This window comes from Heterodontus francisci, chromosome 25 (genome assembly GCF_036365525.1).
Source record: "Heterodontus francisci isolate sHetFra1 chromosome 25, sHetFra1.hap1, whole genome shotgun sequence".
Lineage (NCBI taxonomy): Eukaryota > Metazoa > Chordata > Chondrichthyes > Heterodontiformes > Heterodontidae > Heterodontus > Heterodontus francisci.
The window spans coordinates 38812458-38830684 of record NC_090395.1 but is presented as its reverse complement, the minus strand read 5'-3'; the positions used below and the strand labels follow the sequence as shown (position 1 = coordinate 38830684).

General features: G+C 42.6%; 1 protein-coding gene across 1 annotated transcript in view; it reads right to left on the bottom strand.

Moving 5' to 3' along the window:
* The window catches only part of ppfia4 (PTPRF interacting protein alpha 4), a 907198-nt gene that overhangs the window by 28049 nt on the left and 860922 nt on the right, over positions 1–18227 (bottom strand). Inside the window, exons 20-25 of the mRNA XM_068057116.1 lie at positions 17165–17246; positions 14917–15117; positions 9097–9159; positions 7855–7857; positions 4614–4655; positions 1741–1919 (exon numbers count right to left, since the gene is read on the bottom strand). Of these exons, the coding sequence (XP_067913217.1) occupies positions 1741–1919; positions 4614–4655; positions 7855–7857; positions 9097–9159; positions 14917–15117; positions 17165–17246 (570 nt within the window). The remainder of the gene's footprint in view (positions 1–1740; positions 1920–4613; positions 4656–7854; positions 7858–9096; positions 9160–14916; positions 15118–17164; positions 17247–18227) is intronic.

Below are 18227 nucleotides of genomic sequence, written 5' to 3'. Positions count from 1 at the left end.
TTGTTAGTGGGATCTTGTGGTGTGCAAACTGGCTGTCTTATTTTGTCACAACAGTAACTACATTTCAGAAGTACTTCATCGACTGAATTGCTTTGGGGCAGTCTGAAGTCATGAAAGGTGCTATATTATTGCAAGTTCTTTCTTACTGGAAAAGTTTAGGTATTAAAGTGCACAAATCAGTTGATTCAAAAGCCGGCGTTTTTTATGCAATGTCTATTCAAACATACCACTGATTATTTTATATCGTGAATGAACAACATTAGATTGGACGTTGTCTCTAGCAGATCTAATGCCAGTGTACGGTTTGTAATTGCATATTGACACAAAAAGGGATTTCAAATTACTATAAATTCTAGAAATCTGCTATTATTGTGTGGCACAATAATCTGGACTGTGTGACATAAACAATACAAATATAGAAAACACTTTAGTGGGAACCTGAGAGATTTATTAGCATAATTAGATAGCCCTGTATTAGGCAGAGTGGGAAAGCAGTGGATTTTTAAGGCACTTTCATGCACTGCTTACAGTACCCTTATTAAACTTCCCCTCCCTTTCCAAATGCTTCTTGTATACCTCAATGGGGATCATTATTACATTTAGAGAGAGTCATAGAGAGATACAGCACTGAAACAGGCCCTTTGGCCCACCAAGTCTGTGCTGACCATCAATCACCCATTTTATACTAATCCTACATTAATCCCATATTCCCTACCACATCCCCACCTTCCCACAATTCTCCTACCTACACTAGGGGGCAATTTACAATGACCAATTTACCTATCAACTTGCAGGTCTTTGGCTGTGGGAGGAAACCAGAGCACCCGGCAGAAACCCACGTGGTCACAGGGAGAACTTGCAAACTCCGCACAGGCAGTACCCAGGTTGCTGGAGCTGTGAGGCTGTGGTGCTAGCCACTGCGCCACTGTGCTACCCCAATTGGGAAAAGCTTTTGTTCTCGTCTTTAACTACTGTCTTCTGATTCATTTTAATTTAAGTGGCATTATGCTAGGTTTATTGAATTTACCCCTTTTCCAATCTATTGGAGTGGTGGTGTTTTGAGTGGCACTATGACTGGAACCACTCAACAGAGTCAATTGGTGTTTATAACTTTACTCAGTTGACAGCAATCTGGGGAATATGCAGGAAAGATGAGCTCCCAAACACCAGAATTAAGTGACACTTACAGTATCAATACAATAAAATACCCCACCATTTTTCTCTGGTGAGGTCGTAATTTCCTTGAGGGCCTTTTTAATTAAACTACAATATAACACCAGAGAGCTCTATGGAGTGCCGGCAAGGACTCGATGGGCTGACTGGCCTCGTTCTGTGCTGTAAATGACTCTATAATCTAGTAGGCACGTGGAAAGCTCCACTTTACTTGGCTGAACAACAATACAGAACCTGGATTATCACACAGATCTGCAGACTGCACATCACTTTTAGTCATTACCGATCTTAAACTGGTACTTATGGTACTACAGCATTAGAATCAAAAACTGTAACACACTTAAGTTGATTGGGAGGGAAATATCTGTACCGGTTATTATGCAGAGGGAGTCAAACAGAAAAAGGGAAATGGCACACACGTGTAGATCCGGATTCTGAGCAAAACTATAAGGCTTTTTACAAGATATTTTTGTTTTTGCATGTTCTAACTAGCCAGGAGTTTACTCAACTGAATGGCTCCCTCTAATGGATGTATTTGCAATCATTCGGCAAAATACAACAGCTTACCGATGAAAGCTGTCAACCATTTTCAGATGCATTCGCAGGTCTTTCTTAGTCAGGTGGTCAAGCATTCGAGCATCCACCAGACACTCCATGAAGTAGCTACGATACTGGGGCAGTCCAAGGCTGGGAAGCCATTCGTTACCAATCCACTCGTGGTTCATGTCTCCGTAAGCCAAAGTCTGGTGAGAAGCACAGATGAAGTCATTTATGATAGAAACTCACTGGGCTTATTTTATGAGAATAGAAGCTGATCTCCCTCAATCACTTATTTACTGCACTGACAGCAATAACTTGTGTGGAGTAACTGCTATTAGCTTTTATTCTTTTGGACAAATGTCAAAAAAGAAAAATGCTTATCAGGCGGACAGGATGCAAGGCGTCACTGCGAGCATGCAGATTCAGCTTGAAAGATAGACAGTGACAGCTGCCCTCATCCTTTTGAATTTCCCCCCAGAGTTTAAAGCAGCATTTTATTAATGTGAATGGGTCAAGTATTTGAAGCCCTGAAGTTGCAGCTAGGATATTACTGCAACAGTTAGAAGGCATTGTACTCTCAGTGCACATAGCGCTACCACATATGCAAAAAACATGGTCACAGACTCCACTGCAGTATATTGTTTCACACTTCCATTTGCAAGGGTGATGAGACAACACAAAAAACACATTTTGGAACAAGAGTTCTTTCAAATTACACATATACATTATGTATATATATTATTTGTATTATACATTGCCCCCAATCTCCAATTTTCTCATCTTTCCTGAAGGAGCCAACTCCCTCTGAAGTATTGTCACCATAGATATCAGCTTGGCTCCAGCTACCCAAGTGCCCATTCTTCATAATTAAGCTCTGACACCAAGGGCTAGATTTTAACTTGGAGAATATGCGCAGGGGCTGGTTTGAAAGAATAGGTTTCCCACAGGTCCTGCCAAATATAATCTGATTACCATTTCATTCTCTCCATTTCCTGGCTACAGGTAGCCAAATTGAGAGGCTGCCAGGCAGATAGCCCTTCAGCACCAGGTAGCAGCCAGGGAGTGGAGTGTAGTGAGGCTGAGGTGGAAGGAAGATAGGAATCCAGAGCTGGGGAAGATCGGGGTGACTGGAGCAGGGGATCAAAGGCCAAGATCGGGAAGGTTGGAGGGAAAATCAGGGGCCTCATGGAAATCAGAAGAGTTGGAGTGGGGGCATGTATCCAGTTGTTGGTGAAACAGGTAAACTAAATCCAGCAGCTAAGTAGAAAGGAATTTAGCTCCTGGATGCAGTAATCCTGGTCTCCCTTTGGCTGCTGGATGTTCCGAGGTCTGAAAAGCTCAGCTGGCCAGGGTTAAATTTAAAATGGTGGTCACATATATTGGAATTGCCAACCCACCTCCTGCAAGGGGTTTGGTTGCCTGCCCTCTGTTCCTCCTCCATTGAAATTTGTAAAGGGCAGGTTGGCATCAGAATTCAGGATTTTAACATCGCACCCAACCCAAAGCTGCCTGCTTTTATGGGTTAATATTTCACCAACCACACCCACCCCCACCACCACCCCCCCGCCCACATGTCAGCATAATGTTCAGTTTTTTCATCCAAGGTGTAATATTTATTCTTTGCCAATGTTACAATTTAATTTGCCTGCAGAAACTAAGTATAAACGTTCAAGTGATTTCAGAGAAAATTAATTAACTGTCAGAGATTCCCAAAAGCTTCCTGCAGATAAGAGTTCCAGTTCTTTTAATACTTTAAAATCAAAGGCTTTGTGTTTTATTTCGGCTGTGATTGCTGACAAGCAATCACTAGGTGGCGCAGTACTTGCACATGCAGAAATGCAGCCTCATGCACTGAGATATCACTGTCTGCGACGTTTTTGGCAGCTGCCAGTAGTAAAGATGGCGCTGCTCAATTTATCACAAAAACGAAAGAAACTCAAATCCCCAGTGGCTGTGAACGCCGCCTCCATCCCATTCCCAACAGTACCCCGCTCCCGCGCTTCTCTTCATTGTTGCCTCCCGCGCCTGTCTGCTCTCCACTCGCTCCCCCTTTGCCACTTCTCCCCCTGCCCCCAGCCACTTGCTGCTTCTCCCCCACTCGCCTCGCTGTTTCCTCCCTTCTGCTCTGCTCTCTGCTCTCCATTCCCTCCTGCTCGCAGTCTCCTTCCCCTCCCTATCTTGTCACTCTCTCTCTCACTTTCTTCGTGCAGAGAAGAGAGATGGCGATTGCGGGAGGGAGTGGGGAGGAGAGGCAGAGCGGAGGGGTGGGGGGTGAAGTGGCGAGGCGGGGAGCGACTGACCTACAGGTTGGGGTGGAGGGGAGGAGATGAAGCGGGGAGCGAGCAACCGACAGGTTGGGGGTGGTGAAGTGGGGAGCGAGCAGCCAAGTGGGCAGAAGTGGCGAGGCGGGGAGCGAGTGGCCCACAGGTAGGTGGTGAGGTGAAGTGGGGAGCGAGTGGCCAAGGGGGGAGAAGAGGCAAAGCAGGGAGCAAGTGGCGAGCAGACATTGCAGTACCCAAATGACTTTTCCACATGCATGCGCGACTTCGTCCTGGCAAGCCGGATGCTGACGTAGGCTGCGCATGTGCAGCACCATACTGACAGCAAGAGTCCATTCTGCACATGTGCAAAGCTGGGAGTGGTCTGAAGACTTCGGCACTGGGCTGTGTTGTCAGGAATCACTTCGTTTATTTTCGGGTAGTGGCTACAAGGTGCTGTTGAAGAGGCAGGTATTATGGGGGATCTTGCAGTTGGGGAGAAGAGGCAGAATATTTAAGGGATTTGGAGAAGGAGTTTCATAATGTTGGGACAAGATGGGTGCCACCAATGGTGGACATCTTGGAAAGGTTTACTTCACACACATTATAATCATTGCAAGTCAAATTCGAACATATGTGAATGTCTGGTACACTCACCTGAGCCCAACTGCCCTCCTCATTCTCCTAACAGGTTAGCAAGTTAGTAAAAGCATTAACAGAAAAAAAGGAAGTGAAAAAAAAACACTCTGATTAGTTCAATCAATATACCTAAATTGCTGGATAGAACATTATTTCACCTCATCAATATATTTGGCAAAATAGAACTCAAGGTAGACCTAGACAGTACGTCTCAGTAATTCAGGTAATTCAAACTTGGCTACAGTATGGAAACAAGGTTTGAACATGGCGAGCAGTGGCAGGGTAAACTCTAATACAAAGCTTGTTATGTTTCCATTATCTTAGCCCCTTCGGCAATCAAGAATAAAATCAGATAAGGAAACTGCATCTTGCCAAGGCAGACATGCTTGACTATACTTCAATGGAAGGATTACAGTCAAATCAATCAGCGAGTTCCTCCCCCAAATGGACAATGGGACAAAGTAATTAAGAGCGAGCAATACATAGCACATTGGTTAACTCATAAACCATAGGAATAAGGATGGAAAATCCATGGGTTGATGAGGGTGGTGGAAGTGATGTTGTGCATATGAACTTTCAAAGGTGTTTGATAAAGTACCACATATTAGACCTGTTCGCAAAACTGAAGTGGATTTACTACGCGAATATAATTTTGCCTAAGGGACAGAAAGCAGAGAATAGTGGTGAACGGTTGTTTTACGGACTGAAGAGAAGCATGTAGTGGTGTGCCTCAGAGGTCAGTGTTGGGACCACTGCCCTTTTTGATATGTATTAATGACCTGGAGTTAGGTACAGAGGATATAATGTCAAAGTTTGTAGATGACACGAAACTCAGAAGTATATTAAACAATGAGGAGGATAGCAACAGACTTCAGGAGGACATAGACTGGTGAAATGGACAGACACACAGCACATAAAATTTAATGCAGAGAAGTGTGAAATTCATTTTGGTAGAAAGAATGAGAAGAAGCAATATAAACTAAATGGTACATTTTTAAATGGGGTACAGGAATGGGGCACTTGTATGGGGGGGGTGTATGTATATCTTTGAAGGTGGCAGTACAAGTTAAGAAGGCTGTTAAAAAGGAAAACAGGTGCTTGATTTTATAAATAGAGACAGAGAGTGCAAAATTAAGGAAGTTTACTAAAACACAGGCTGGACCCCAGTTGAAGCCATTGTGGCCAATTCTGGTTACCACAATTTAGCAACGATGTCAAGACCTTAAGAGGGGATGCAGAGGAGATTTACTAGAATGGTGCCAGGGATGAGAGACTTCAATTATGCAGAAAGACAAGAGAAGCTGGGTTTGTTTTCCTTAAAGTAGAGAAGGTTAAGAGGAGATTTGATAGAGGTGTTCAAAATTATGAGGTGTTTCTATAGAGTACATAGAAAGAAACCTTTTCCAATGGCTGTAGGATCAGTGACCAGAAGACACAGATATAAGGTAATTGGCAAAAGAACTAGGGGAGACTTGAGGAAAAAACATGTACACAATGAGTTATTGTGATATGCAAAGCAATGCCTGAAAGGGTGGTGCAAGGAGATTCAATATTAAATTTCAAAAGGGAATTGGAAAAATACTTGGGAAGTGGCTTCATCCATGCTATTCTAATGTCTTAAGAAGCCATGTGGTTTTGCTACATTTATGATATGCATTAATACTCTGAATTCTGTGGAAAGCAAGAAATATCTTTAAAGAATTAAAATCACTTGCCTGTGTAAAGTATGTGACAATGTACACGCTAACAACATTACTTGTTAAGATGTAGCTTTATTCTCTCAGGGGGAAATCACAGAAAGGGTTCACTTCAGTGCAAACAGTCCCAGTCAAAATTCACCCCCAAAACCACATCTTATGCAGTAGTCTATTCTAGTTGCATGTTGGGTACCCCTTGCCATGCCTCATTAAGCCTTTTATTGTTCGAGACCCTCACTTGAACTATGTTATCAGAAGTTTGATTTACATTGGACATTAGAACCTCTTCAAAATAGATGAGGCTTATATTGCCTGAATCAACGGGAAACTCCCTCATGTACTTTTTTCCTAGTCATATTGCTCATTTCTCATGGAAGTTAAAAATTGGGAGACTCTTACGAGAAAATGCAGAGGAAACTGCAGGACCATGAGGTATGGAGAAATGAGCAAAGGAACTGCTCTTGGGCAGATCACAGCTACTAATAACCGAATATGTTGAATGACTTATTAGAGATTTGACAGGAAATTCTGTGATGGGCACTCACGCAAAGTTGCAGTTAGCATTGTGTTAAGTCAGGTATCAACCAGTTCATTTTGAAGTATTACCCACTGGAAAATGTCCCCTTTAATTCCTTTGTCTATAAAGCTGGTTTACTGTAAATTATTGTGCCTGCAAACAAGTACAATAAATATACAAGAACTAAAACTGCTTACCATCACAATAAAACAAATGACAAAACCAAACAACAAAGTGCTGCAAACAGACGTGCACAACTCATGGTGAAATGCTCCACTTCCATCTTGTTTAAAACATCTCTCACCTTCAAAAGGAGCAACCAGAAGAAATCTCAAACTCCACAATTAACTTCTTTAATCATTTAAATGTGCTCATTAAGGTGACAGAATATTAATTCTATTATTCAATCATGACAGAATCAAACACTCCTAAGTTAAGAAAGGCATGGGTTAGATACAGAGCAAAGATCCTTCCACTGTAGTTCAGTAACACACTTTAATCTCAACTTGATTGAGAGCATTGCCAGTGTGACAATTTTCCATACTTGCCCTCAACAGTCTATGGGCTGGCAGTTTATCACACAATTATGGGCTATTTTGATTGAGAATGCTAAAATCATCCTTACATCTGGCAGCCTGATGGGATTTTGAACACAACACTCAGGGCTGGATTCAATTCTAAATTCCAGGATATCACTGACAGGATGAGAGTAAATAACCTTCTTCACCTAACCGGTGAAGTGAAAGAGATGGTGTTCCAATGCATTATGCCACTGAGTTACTCAGCCTTCTCAGTAACTTTACACAAATAAGTTATCTAATCAAAGTCAATAGTGTTGGACACTTGATGTAATTTTATTTGTCAAAGAAGTGGGGAAATAATTGAAACTTTCATCTGTGTTTGTGCAGGAATTGTTATTTATTTCTCTATGTATTTCAGGTTATCAAAGAACAAAGAACAGTACAGCACAGGAACAGGCCATTCGGCCCTCCAAGCCTGTGCCGATCTTGATGCCTGCCGAAACTAACACCTTCTGCACTTCCGGGGCCCATATCCCTCTATTCCCTTCCTATTCATATATTTGTCAAGATGTCTCTTAAACGTCGCTATCGTATCTGCTTCCACCACCTCCCCTGGCAGCAAGTTGCAGGCACTCACCACCCTCTGTGTAAAATTACTTGCCTCGTACATCCCCTCTAAACTTTTCCCCTCGCACCTTAAACCTATGTCCCCTAGTAACTGACTCTTCCACCCTGGGAAAAAGCTTCTGACTATCCACTCTGTCCATGCCGCTCATAACTTTGTAAACCTCTATCATGTCGCCCCTCCACCTCCGTCGTTCCAGTGAAAACAATCCGAGTTTTTCCAACCTCTCCTCATAGCTAATGCCCTCCAGACCAGGCAACATCCTGGTAAACCTCCTCTGTACCCTCTCCAAAGCCTCCACGTCCTTCTGGTAGTGTGGCGACCAGAATTGCACGCAATATTCTAAGTGTGGCCTAACTAAGGTTCTGTACAGCTGCAACATGACTTGCTAATTTTTATACTCTATGCCCTGACCGATGAAGGCAAGCATGCCGTATGCCTTCTTGACTACCTTATCCACCTGCGTTGACACTTTCAGTGACCTGTGGACCTGTACGCCCAGATCTCTCTGCCTGTCAATACTCCTAAGGGTTCTGCCATTTACTGTATACCTCCCACCTGCATTAGACCTTCCAAAATGCATAACCTCACATTTGTCCTGTACCATTCCATGACAATAGCCAGGCGATTTCCTCTCTGGCTTCTGCCAACATTACTCTTGAACCAATAGCTATTGATGATTCTTTTAGTTTTCCCTTTCTCCCTGTGGGGTAAGCATCTGGCTTTCACTCACTAATACAAAGAATCACTGCCATGAGCCAGTGTCCTATCATCAACACCACTTTGCCAGGCATTTTTTTAAGTCAACTGAATTTCACTCGATCTGTGGCATTTCCGTATTTCTAAAATTCACTCCACTCCCACTGTTGGCTTCAGGAGTTTCAATTTCCACAATACTTCATAAATTCTAATCTAGATACAAGTTCATTTAAATTAACAAGTATTTATCTCATCATAAAGCAATTAAAATATACTTTGGACATGAGAACTTATTCTTGTGGGTAACAAATTTCAGTTGATATTTACGAATGGATAAGAGGAGTGTTTGAAGAAGTTAAATGAAAGTACTGATCATAGAGACAGTTCTTCAATACAGTGCAACAAAGTTGGACAGGGATAGACTAACCGTTTTTGCTGAAGCCGCCATGTTTTCCATTTCCTCATGAGTCACCCAGACATTTCCAGAGGACTATGTGGAAGGCCCAAACAGCACGAGGACAGTCCAGTAAGCAGTGTTAGAGGAGAAATGTATTACACAAAAGGAAGAAGTGAAGCAAGAAAGATCATTAAAAACACACTTTCCATGCATAGTTGCTGCTAGAATAAATGCCATAAAACTGTACAGATAAAGGGTTTCAAAGTCTCACTCATACTCATTCTCTTCAAAATAGGCACCCCTCCATCCCAAAATGTGTTTTCCTTCTGGAATGGAAAAGGCAGGAGAGTTTGAGTTGTAGACTTCAACACTGGATATCCTTGTGATCCATTAGCAGAAGATGCACATTCAGTTTAGGAATGGTGTGACAATTCTTTCTCCTCAATCCCCAAAGGACTGCTCCATATCTAGGAAGCATTCCACCGCAGCAGCCTGGCTGATATCTTCCATAAGTATTTCATTAAGATTTGAGATTACTGAGACTTATATTTACACTCAGGCTGACTGGAGTGAGAACATTTCATTAAACTGTAAGAGTCAATAGAACATTATAGGAGCAACTAAAAAATGGCTTGAATTTTGTGTATTGAAAGGAGGGAAATTGAATATTGGTATAAAACTTTAAAATCATCAGTCCCAGGGCAGCAACAGCTATTTTTTCACAAAATCATTTTTAAACAATCCCATTTTCCTCTGTTGAGCCCTGAATATCTGAGTGGATACTCTAATATCAATCGAGAAGCCTCCCTTTGAAGGATGTTTTTTCCCTTTGCTATCCATATCTCCAGTCTCTTTCTAGATCAAGTGTGAGCTGCCATTCTCTCCCTCCACACTCAGCTTCCAGTAATGCTTTAGGAATATGTTGGAAACATTTTTTTAATCCATCTGCACAGGCCCTCTCCGTTAAACGGTACTGCATTGTTAAATGTCATTTTTGTTTACCTAGTATTTCAAGCAATACATAATTGAGCAAATGAACAAAATAAATTAACGGCAGGTTTTCCCAGTGCTGTTCACCGACGGCACATAAATAATTCAGAAATTCACCTGTCTTGACTGATACTTCCAGAGAGGGCTTTCAGTTATCTGGCATATATAAACTCTCAGCCAGATGATGAGCTTTGGTAGGTGCAACCCCATGTCACATGGCTGTATTATTTGTGCAATTGTGTTTTGCAGCACTGACAGGCCCAAAGGATGAACCTTTCATCTCCATGTCCTTCAGAACTCACAGCTCTAATAGAGCTTGCACAGGCAAACATATCATTGCTGTGGAGGAGTTTAAAACTGCCCTATATCCGCATTATCTTAATGGGCAATACAGCTGGATGAACTCATTTGTATTGGATTTTGATACAAAATTACTGTTTAGAACACGGCATGTATCTAATCAGAGTGGAATTACTCCTTTAAAACTTTGCAAGTCCTTCTGAATTCAAGTCTAATACATGTTTGCTTTTTAATGTTTCTAAATGGATGTTAATAAATATAAGGGCATAAAGCACTTGAATACATATAAAATAGAAGCACATCAAGCACCTCTATGCATTATAAGTACAATACATTTGAAGGATTCAGGCATCATACACTACAAGTCACTTTATAACCATCTTCCTCAAGATGAGCTTGCAGCTTTCAAATCACTCTAGTGATTCTATTCTTCAATATAACTCTAAAAATCAATTGCATTGGAGGTGTTATTCAGTTCTATTATTTTCTTTTGTACAGAAATATGATTACCCATTATAAATTTACTTTTTCTAAAACTGTTGTTCTTGAGGGTGAAACAATCACATTAATACTCTAAAATATTTTGAACATAAAGTTGGGATAGCTCAGAATTAAAGTCACTCACTGCATCAATACATGCATATAATAATGATTAATTTCTATATAATTGCATCCCCATTGGATTGTTTGGTGGATGAATGGGAGACTGGACACTTCTTTTGTTCATGGGATGTGAGCGTCACATGCAAGGCCAGCATTTGTTACCCAACCCTAATTGCCCTTAGGAAGGTAGTGGTGAGCCGCCTTCTTCAACGACCGCAGTCCATGTGGTGTAGGTACACGCACAGTACTGTTAGGAAGGGAGTGCTAGGTTTTTGACCCAGCGACAGTGAAGGATCAGCGATATAGTTCCAAGTCTGGATGGTGTGTGATTGGAGAGAAACTTGCAGGTGGTGGTGTTCCTATGTGTCTGCTACCCTTGTGCTTCTATGTGAGGTGCTGTTAAAGAAGCCTTGGTGAGTTGCTGCAATGCATCTTTGTAGATGGTACACACTGCTGCCACTGTGCGCTGGTGGTGGAGGGAGTGAATGTTTAAGGTGCTGAATGGGGTGCTGATCAAGTGGGCTGCTTTGTCCTGGATGGTATCGAGTTTCTTGAGTGTCATTGGAGCTGAACGCATCCAGGCAAGTGGAGAATATTCCATCACACTCCTGATTTGTGCCATGTAGATAGTGGACAGGCACTGAGCAATCAGGACTTGAGCTTTTCGCTGCAGAATTCCAAGCCTCCGACCTGGTCTTGTCGCCACAGTACTTAAATGGTTGGTCCAGTTAAGTTTCTGGTCAACACCCCCAGGATGTTGATGGTGGGGGATTCAGCGATTGTAATGTCGTTGAACGTCAAGGTTAGATTCTATCTTGTTGGAGAAGGCCATTGTCCGACAATTGGGTGGCATGAATGTTACTTCTCAGTTATCAGCCTAAGCCTGAATATTGTCCAGGTCTTGCTGCAGGCGAGCAGGGACTGTTTCAGTATCTGAGGAGTCGCAAATGGTACTGAACACTGTGCAATCATCAGTGAACATTCCCACTTCAGAACTATGATGGCGGGAAACTCATCGATGTAGATGGTTGGGCCTTCGACACTACCCTGAGGAATTCCTGCAGTGACATCCTGGTACTGAGATGACTGGCCTCCAACAACCACTACCATCTTCCTTTGTGCTAGGTATGACTCCAATCAGTGGAGAGCCTTCCCCCGATTTCCAATGACTTCAATTCTGCTAGGGCTCCATGATGCCGCACTTGGTCAAATGCTGCCTTGATGTCAAGGGCAGTCACTCTTATCTCACTTCTGGAATTCAGCTCTTTTATCCATTTTTGGACCAAGGTTGTAATGAGGTCTGGAGCCAACTGGCCCTAGTAGAACTCATATTGTGCATTGGTGAGCAAGTTATTGCTGAGTAAGTGCCGTTGATAGCACTTTCAATGACACCTTCCATCACTTTGATGATGATTAAGAGTGGACTGATTGGGCAGTAATTGGCCAGATATGCTTTGTCCTGCTTTTTGTGTACAGGATGTACCTGGGCAATTTTCCACATTGTTGGGTAGATACCAGTGTTGTAGCTGTATTGGAAAAGCTTGGCGAAGGGCAGGGCTAGTTCTGGAGCCCAAGTCTTCAGTACTACAGCGGGGACGTCATCAGGGCCCGTAGTCTTTTCTGTATCCATTGCCTTCAGCCGTTTCTTGATATCACGTGAATGAATTGAATTGGCTGAAGACTGGCATCTTTGATGGTGGGGACCTCAGGAGGAGGCTGAGATGGATCATCCACTTGGCACTTCTGGCTGAAGGTGTTTACAAATGTTTCAGCCTTGTATTTTGCACTGATGTGCTGGGCTCTACCATCATTGAGGATGGGAATATTTGTGGAGCCTTTCCTCCCATTAGTTGTTTAACTGTCCACCACCATTCACGACTGGATGTGGCAGGACTGATCTGTTGGTTGTGGGATCGCTTTGCTCTGTCTATTGCATGTTGCTTCCACTGTTTAGTATTCATGTAGTAGCTTCACCAGGTTGGCACCACATTTTCAAGTGTGTCTGATGCTGCTCCTGGCAAGATTTCCTGCACTTCTCATTGAACCAGAGTTGATCCCCTGGCTTGATGGAAATGGTAGAGTGAGGAATATGCTGGCCCATGAGATTACAGATTGCGGCCGAGTACAATTCTGCTGCTGATGGCCCACAGTGCCTCATGGATGCTCAGTTTTGAGTTGCTAAATCTGTTCTGAATTTTAGCATGGTGGTAGTGCCACAGAACATGATGGAGGGTATCCTCAGTGCAAAGATGGGATTTTGTCTCCACAAGGGCTGTGCAGTAGTCACTTGCACCAATACTGCCATGGACAGATGCATCTGTGACAGGTAGATTGGTGAGAGTAAGGTCAAGTAGGTTTTTCCATCTTGTTAGTTCTGTTACCACCGGTCGCAAGCCCAGTCTGGTCGATTATGTCCTTCAGGACCCAGCCAGCTCGGTCAGTAGTGGTGCATTGAGATCCCCCACTCAGAGTACATTCTGTGCTTTTGCTATCCTCAGTTTTTTTTCCAAGTGCTGTTCAACATGGAGAAGTACTGATTCACCAGGTGAGGGAGAGCAGTAGGTGGTAACCAGCAGGAGGTTTCCTTGCCCGTGTTTGACCTGATGCCATGAGACTTCATGGGGTCGGAGTCAATGTTGAGGATTCCCAGGAAAATCCCTCCTGATTGTATACCACTGTGCTGCCACCTCTGGTGGATCATCCCTGCCGCTGGGACAGGACCTACCCAAGGATGGTGATGGAGGAGTCTGAGACACTGGCTTTGATGAGTATGAGTCAGGCTGTTGGACAGCTCTCCCAATTTTGGGCTAAGTCCCCAGATGTTAGTGAGGAGAACTTTACAAGGTCAACTGGGCAGGGTGTGCCTTTGTCGTTTCCGGTGCCTAGACTGATGCTGGGTGGTCAGTCCGCTTTTATTCTTTTTTGACTTTTCTGTAGTGGCTTGCTAGACCATTTCAGAGGGCAGTTAAGAGTCAACCACATTGCTGTGGGTCTGGTGTCACATGTAGGCCAGACTGGATAAGGACAGCTGAGTTCCTTCCCTAAAGGACATTAGTGAACCAGATGGGTTTTCATGACAATCCAGTAGTTTCGTGGCCACCATTATTGAGACTTGCTTTGTATTCTAGATTTATTAATTAATTGAATTTAAGTTCCACCATGGTGGGATTTGAACTCCTGTCTCTGGACGCATTAGTCCAAGCCTCCAGATTACTAGTCCAGTAACATCACCACTACACTACCGTTTCCGGGATGTGTATCTATTTAAAACTGCCTTAGAATCATCAGTAAACTCATTTCATAATCTATCAGAATCACTTGTTATTTCATTAACATTTACTTTTTTATCACCTACAAATGCTACATGATAAAATTCTAGCATCTAAAACCAACAGTGAAAGTATGTGATGTTACAGTGTTCACCATATTATACCTTCACTTGATACCAAAGACTGATCAAGTAACATCTCCTTCCCTCACCATCACTATCTCAGTGCAAACATTCCGATTCATCACTGCCAAGTGTATATTGAGTGTATATACGGGTCACTATAACCATCTCCACATCAGCAGGGCACAGTGCAATCCAGTCATGGAAGTGGCCAATTATCAGGTAATAATTCCAGTAAAGACTGGCATCTTCAGAGTTTTAATGATAGCAGTTGGGAAGCTGTGAAATCATCTTTGCTGTTCAAGTTGGCAGACAACTGCCTGCCAATAAATAACTGTATTCATCAACCTCTAATCCGCAATCGCAAACATTAAACTGATTAAAGCACCTGGGTGTTGCTCTTCCTCCTTATAACAGCATACAATATTATTGACAACATTCAACCTTCCCCATTCAGATATGGAATATGCGAGAAATTTTAACTCACTGTGTTCTATAATACTTAAGGTTGCTTCCAAGCATTTAGACAAACAGTTCCTAAACGCAAAGTGATGCCATTAACTTACCGTTCTTGATGTAGGTGGTGCTGATGGACTTGTTAATGACACCATCTCTTGTATTGCCAGTCGGAGCTTCAATCGATGCAGGGGATTGCTGATTCCAATCTCCCTCTGTATCTCTGTGTCAGACAAGGCAGACATGATAGCACCACTCTTCACGTTGGCTCGACAGGCAGCTACGTACCAGGCTGGCATTCCCACCCACAGCTGTTTAATGTTACAGCAAACATGGAAAATTAACATTATTTCCTGCTTTTATACGCTGGACACCTTTTCTTAAACAAAATGTGCTCTATTTTGTTGCTGCCCAACTAATATAAAACTTAAAATACAATTACTGTTTGGGCAAAAGGAAAGGTTAGTCTTCAGTGGTCTTTGTGTCGGCCTTTTGTGATAATTACTGCAGTAAACCTATATAACCTCAAGCTGGGCAGGGAGGACAACGCATTCCACAGGATTTTCTGTTCAAGCAGTTCTCTTCAGTTGAGGATGCAGTTGCAGTCTGACATTTCCCTTTGCTGCACTTTAGATCCAGAGGGTTCACCTTGCCTACAGATAACAGGTAACAAAGGACAAGCTTCTCAGATAGGAAGCTTATCATTTTCAGCCTCCTTTAGAGTAGACAAGAGATACAGGGGCATTTGATTCACAAAAAATATTCCAAAGGTTATATTTTTTGTTTTCTTGCAACACTCTAACCTGACTGATGTCAAAACACACCAGTACATGACTTGGGTGTAATATTATATATCCAAAAATGGTACACAGTTTCTCTGCCTTTTCTACATTAACAAATTAACAAAGGTTCAGCGAATACTTTTAAATGCAGACTTTATCTTTCCAGCAACATAGAGCAAGCTGTTTGAGTCCTGAGAATGCCATGTTATTAAAATGGAATATTTGCTGCAGAGGACAAACAAAAGGAAACTCTAAAACAACAACAGCTTTCATTTACAAGGCACCTTTAATACAGAAAAATATCCCAAGGTGCACAGAGGCAAATGCAAAATTAGCACTGAGCCAAAGAAGAGATTGGATGGGGATAGGAGCGGGTTTTAAAGAAACACAGGAAGGTGGAGAGTTGGAGGGATTTAGGAGGAAATTCTGAGATGGGTGAAGGCACAGCAAAAGAAGGGATGCAAAAACGTTGGAATCAGAAGAACATTGAGTTTGGGGGGTGTGGGGCAGGGGTGGGGAGGAGTGAAGGGATTTGAAAACAAGGATATCAATTTTTAATTTGGGACATTGTAAGTCAGAGAGAATGAAGGCAATAAGTGAGCAGGAGTTTCTGCAGGTTCAGGAACCAGAAGCAGAGTTTAGTAGAAGCTGCAATTCATGGAGAGTAGAAGGTGGAAGGCTCGCAAGGAAAACATCAAAGTAATTGAGCCTGGAAGTGATAAAGTCATTCACGATGGTTTCAGTGATTACTGGGCTGAGACGAAGTCGAGATGGGTGTTATCAAAGATGTAGTAGGTGGTCTTTATGATGGAAAGGACTTCGGGTCAGAAACTGCACTAGGGGCTAGGAATGTGGAGGTTGCAATCAGTATGATTCAGTCTGAGACAGTTACTGGGGATGAGCATGGAGTCACTGGCAGGAGAGTGGAGTCTGTGGTGGGGACCAAAGGTGATGGCTTTGATTTTCCCAAAGTTTAGCTGTAGGAAGTTAAGGTTCATGCAAAACTGGATGTTGGACAAGCTGCCTGATAGTATAGAGGCAGTGAAGAGGTCAAAAGAGTTGGTGGAAAAGTAAAGCTGGGTGTCACTCGTGTATATGTGGAAGCTTTCCCTATGTTTGCAGATAATGTGAACAAACAGCACCATATAAACGAGGAAGAGGCAACATCAAAGATCAATCCTTGGAGGAATGATTGAAGGTGGGAAGAGAAAGTATTGCTAAGGAGGCTCAGACCATAATTAATTTGTTGAGAAAATAGCAATACAGTGGCTTAAAAAACACCAAATTGAACAAATGTTTTTGTTTCTTGTGGCTTCCTGAATTAAATGTAATTTTCAGGTCATTGGTCACATTCTTAACTGGTAAGTGCAGTCCAGAAAAAGGGGCCTTTCCAATTACCTAATAATCAAGTAAATTGTACTACATATTTAGTTTGAATTATCACAGTAAAATTTGAGTCAATGAAAATGTGGATTGAGAGTTGGGTAATAAATATGATGCAACAATTAATTTGCGTTCTCAATTTTAATGGTTGGATGGTCTGAATTCCATAGTTGACAACTCTGTAGGCATTTACCTCTAGCCACGATACTACCGTTGGTCCATCCCATTGTGCAAATGGCATACCTTTCCTCCGAGCATCCTCCAGCAGCTCGTGCCTAGAAAACAATTATAGTTAAGATAATCTTATCATGTTCCTTGTTTAATGCCTCACCAAATAAAGCCCGGCTCCGGTATAAAATTAAAACCCAACCCGGGCCCAACCGGACAACAGCCAACCCGAACCCGACCCGGGCCCAAGTCCTTTAATTTTTTTAAATGTCCGACCTGACCCAAACCCGGCATACAGTCGGGTTTGGTTGGGTAGCCAGGCTTTATTGCAGAGTGTGGAGTCCAGACTGCACGTTTCCCACCTTGACGTCCTGAATGCTCATTTGAAGATTACTTCCCAGAGCAAGGCAGCACTGTCCACGTCCAGCCCGACCCGACCCGAACCCGAAACATGTCGTCAGGTCTGGACGGGTAGCCATGCTTTATCACCAAATGCTAAGTTCTGGAAACCTCTGAATCAGCTGCAATGATAATGGCCCGGACTTTTCTGTAATCGTAACGGTGAGGCTATCAGTGCTCTACAGTATTATGGGGTAAATAGGACAGCAACCTCGGGCATCCGCACGTGTGCGGTTAAGCATGGAAATCCAGAAGTTGCTGTCAGAGATACTCTGCTCATCCACTGGGTGTAGAATTGCAGCTTGCTGATTGACTCAGCATTGAAATGATAGCAATGGTGTGAACTTGAGATATTTACCCACTAGTTCTGCAATACAAATGGCTGAAAAAGTTAGGGCTGAGGCATTCAGGAGTGAGTGAGTTATTAATTGGATGGTAAGTGATAATTAGTGCAGAATGACCTATCTGGCTCTGAAAAATTAATTTTACAAGTACGGAGTCTCATTCCCTCAGAAGGAAACTGGTGTTGGAGATTTAAAAAACATTTTTTTTTTACTTTTGCTGTCTGTCTCATCTCCCTCCCTTAATCCCAACTGTTTTCCCCAATCTTTATGTTACATTCTATTTATTTATTTTTTTATTTAGAGATACAGCACTGAAACAGGCCCTTCGGCCCAACCGAGTCTGTG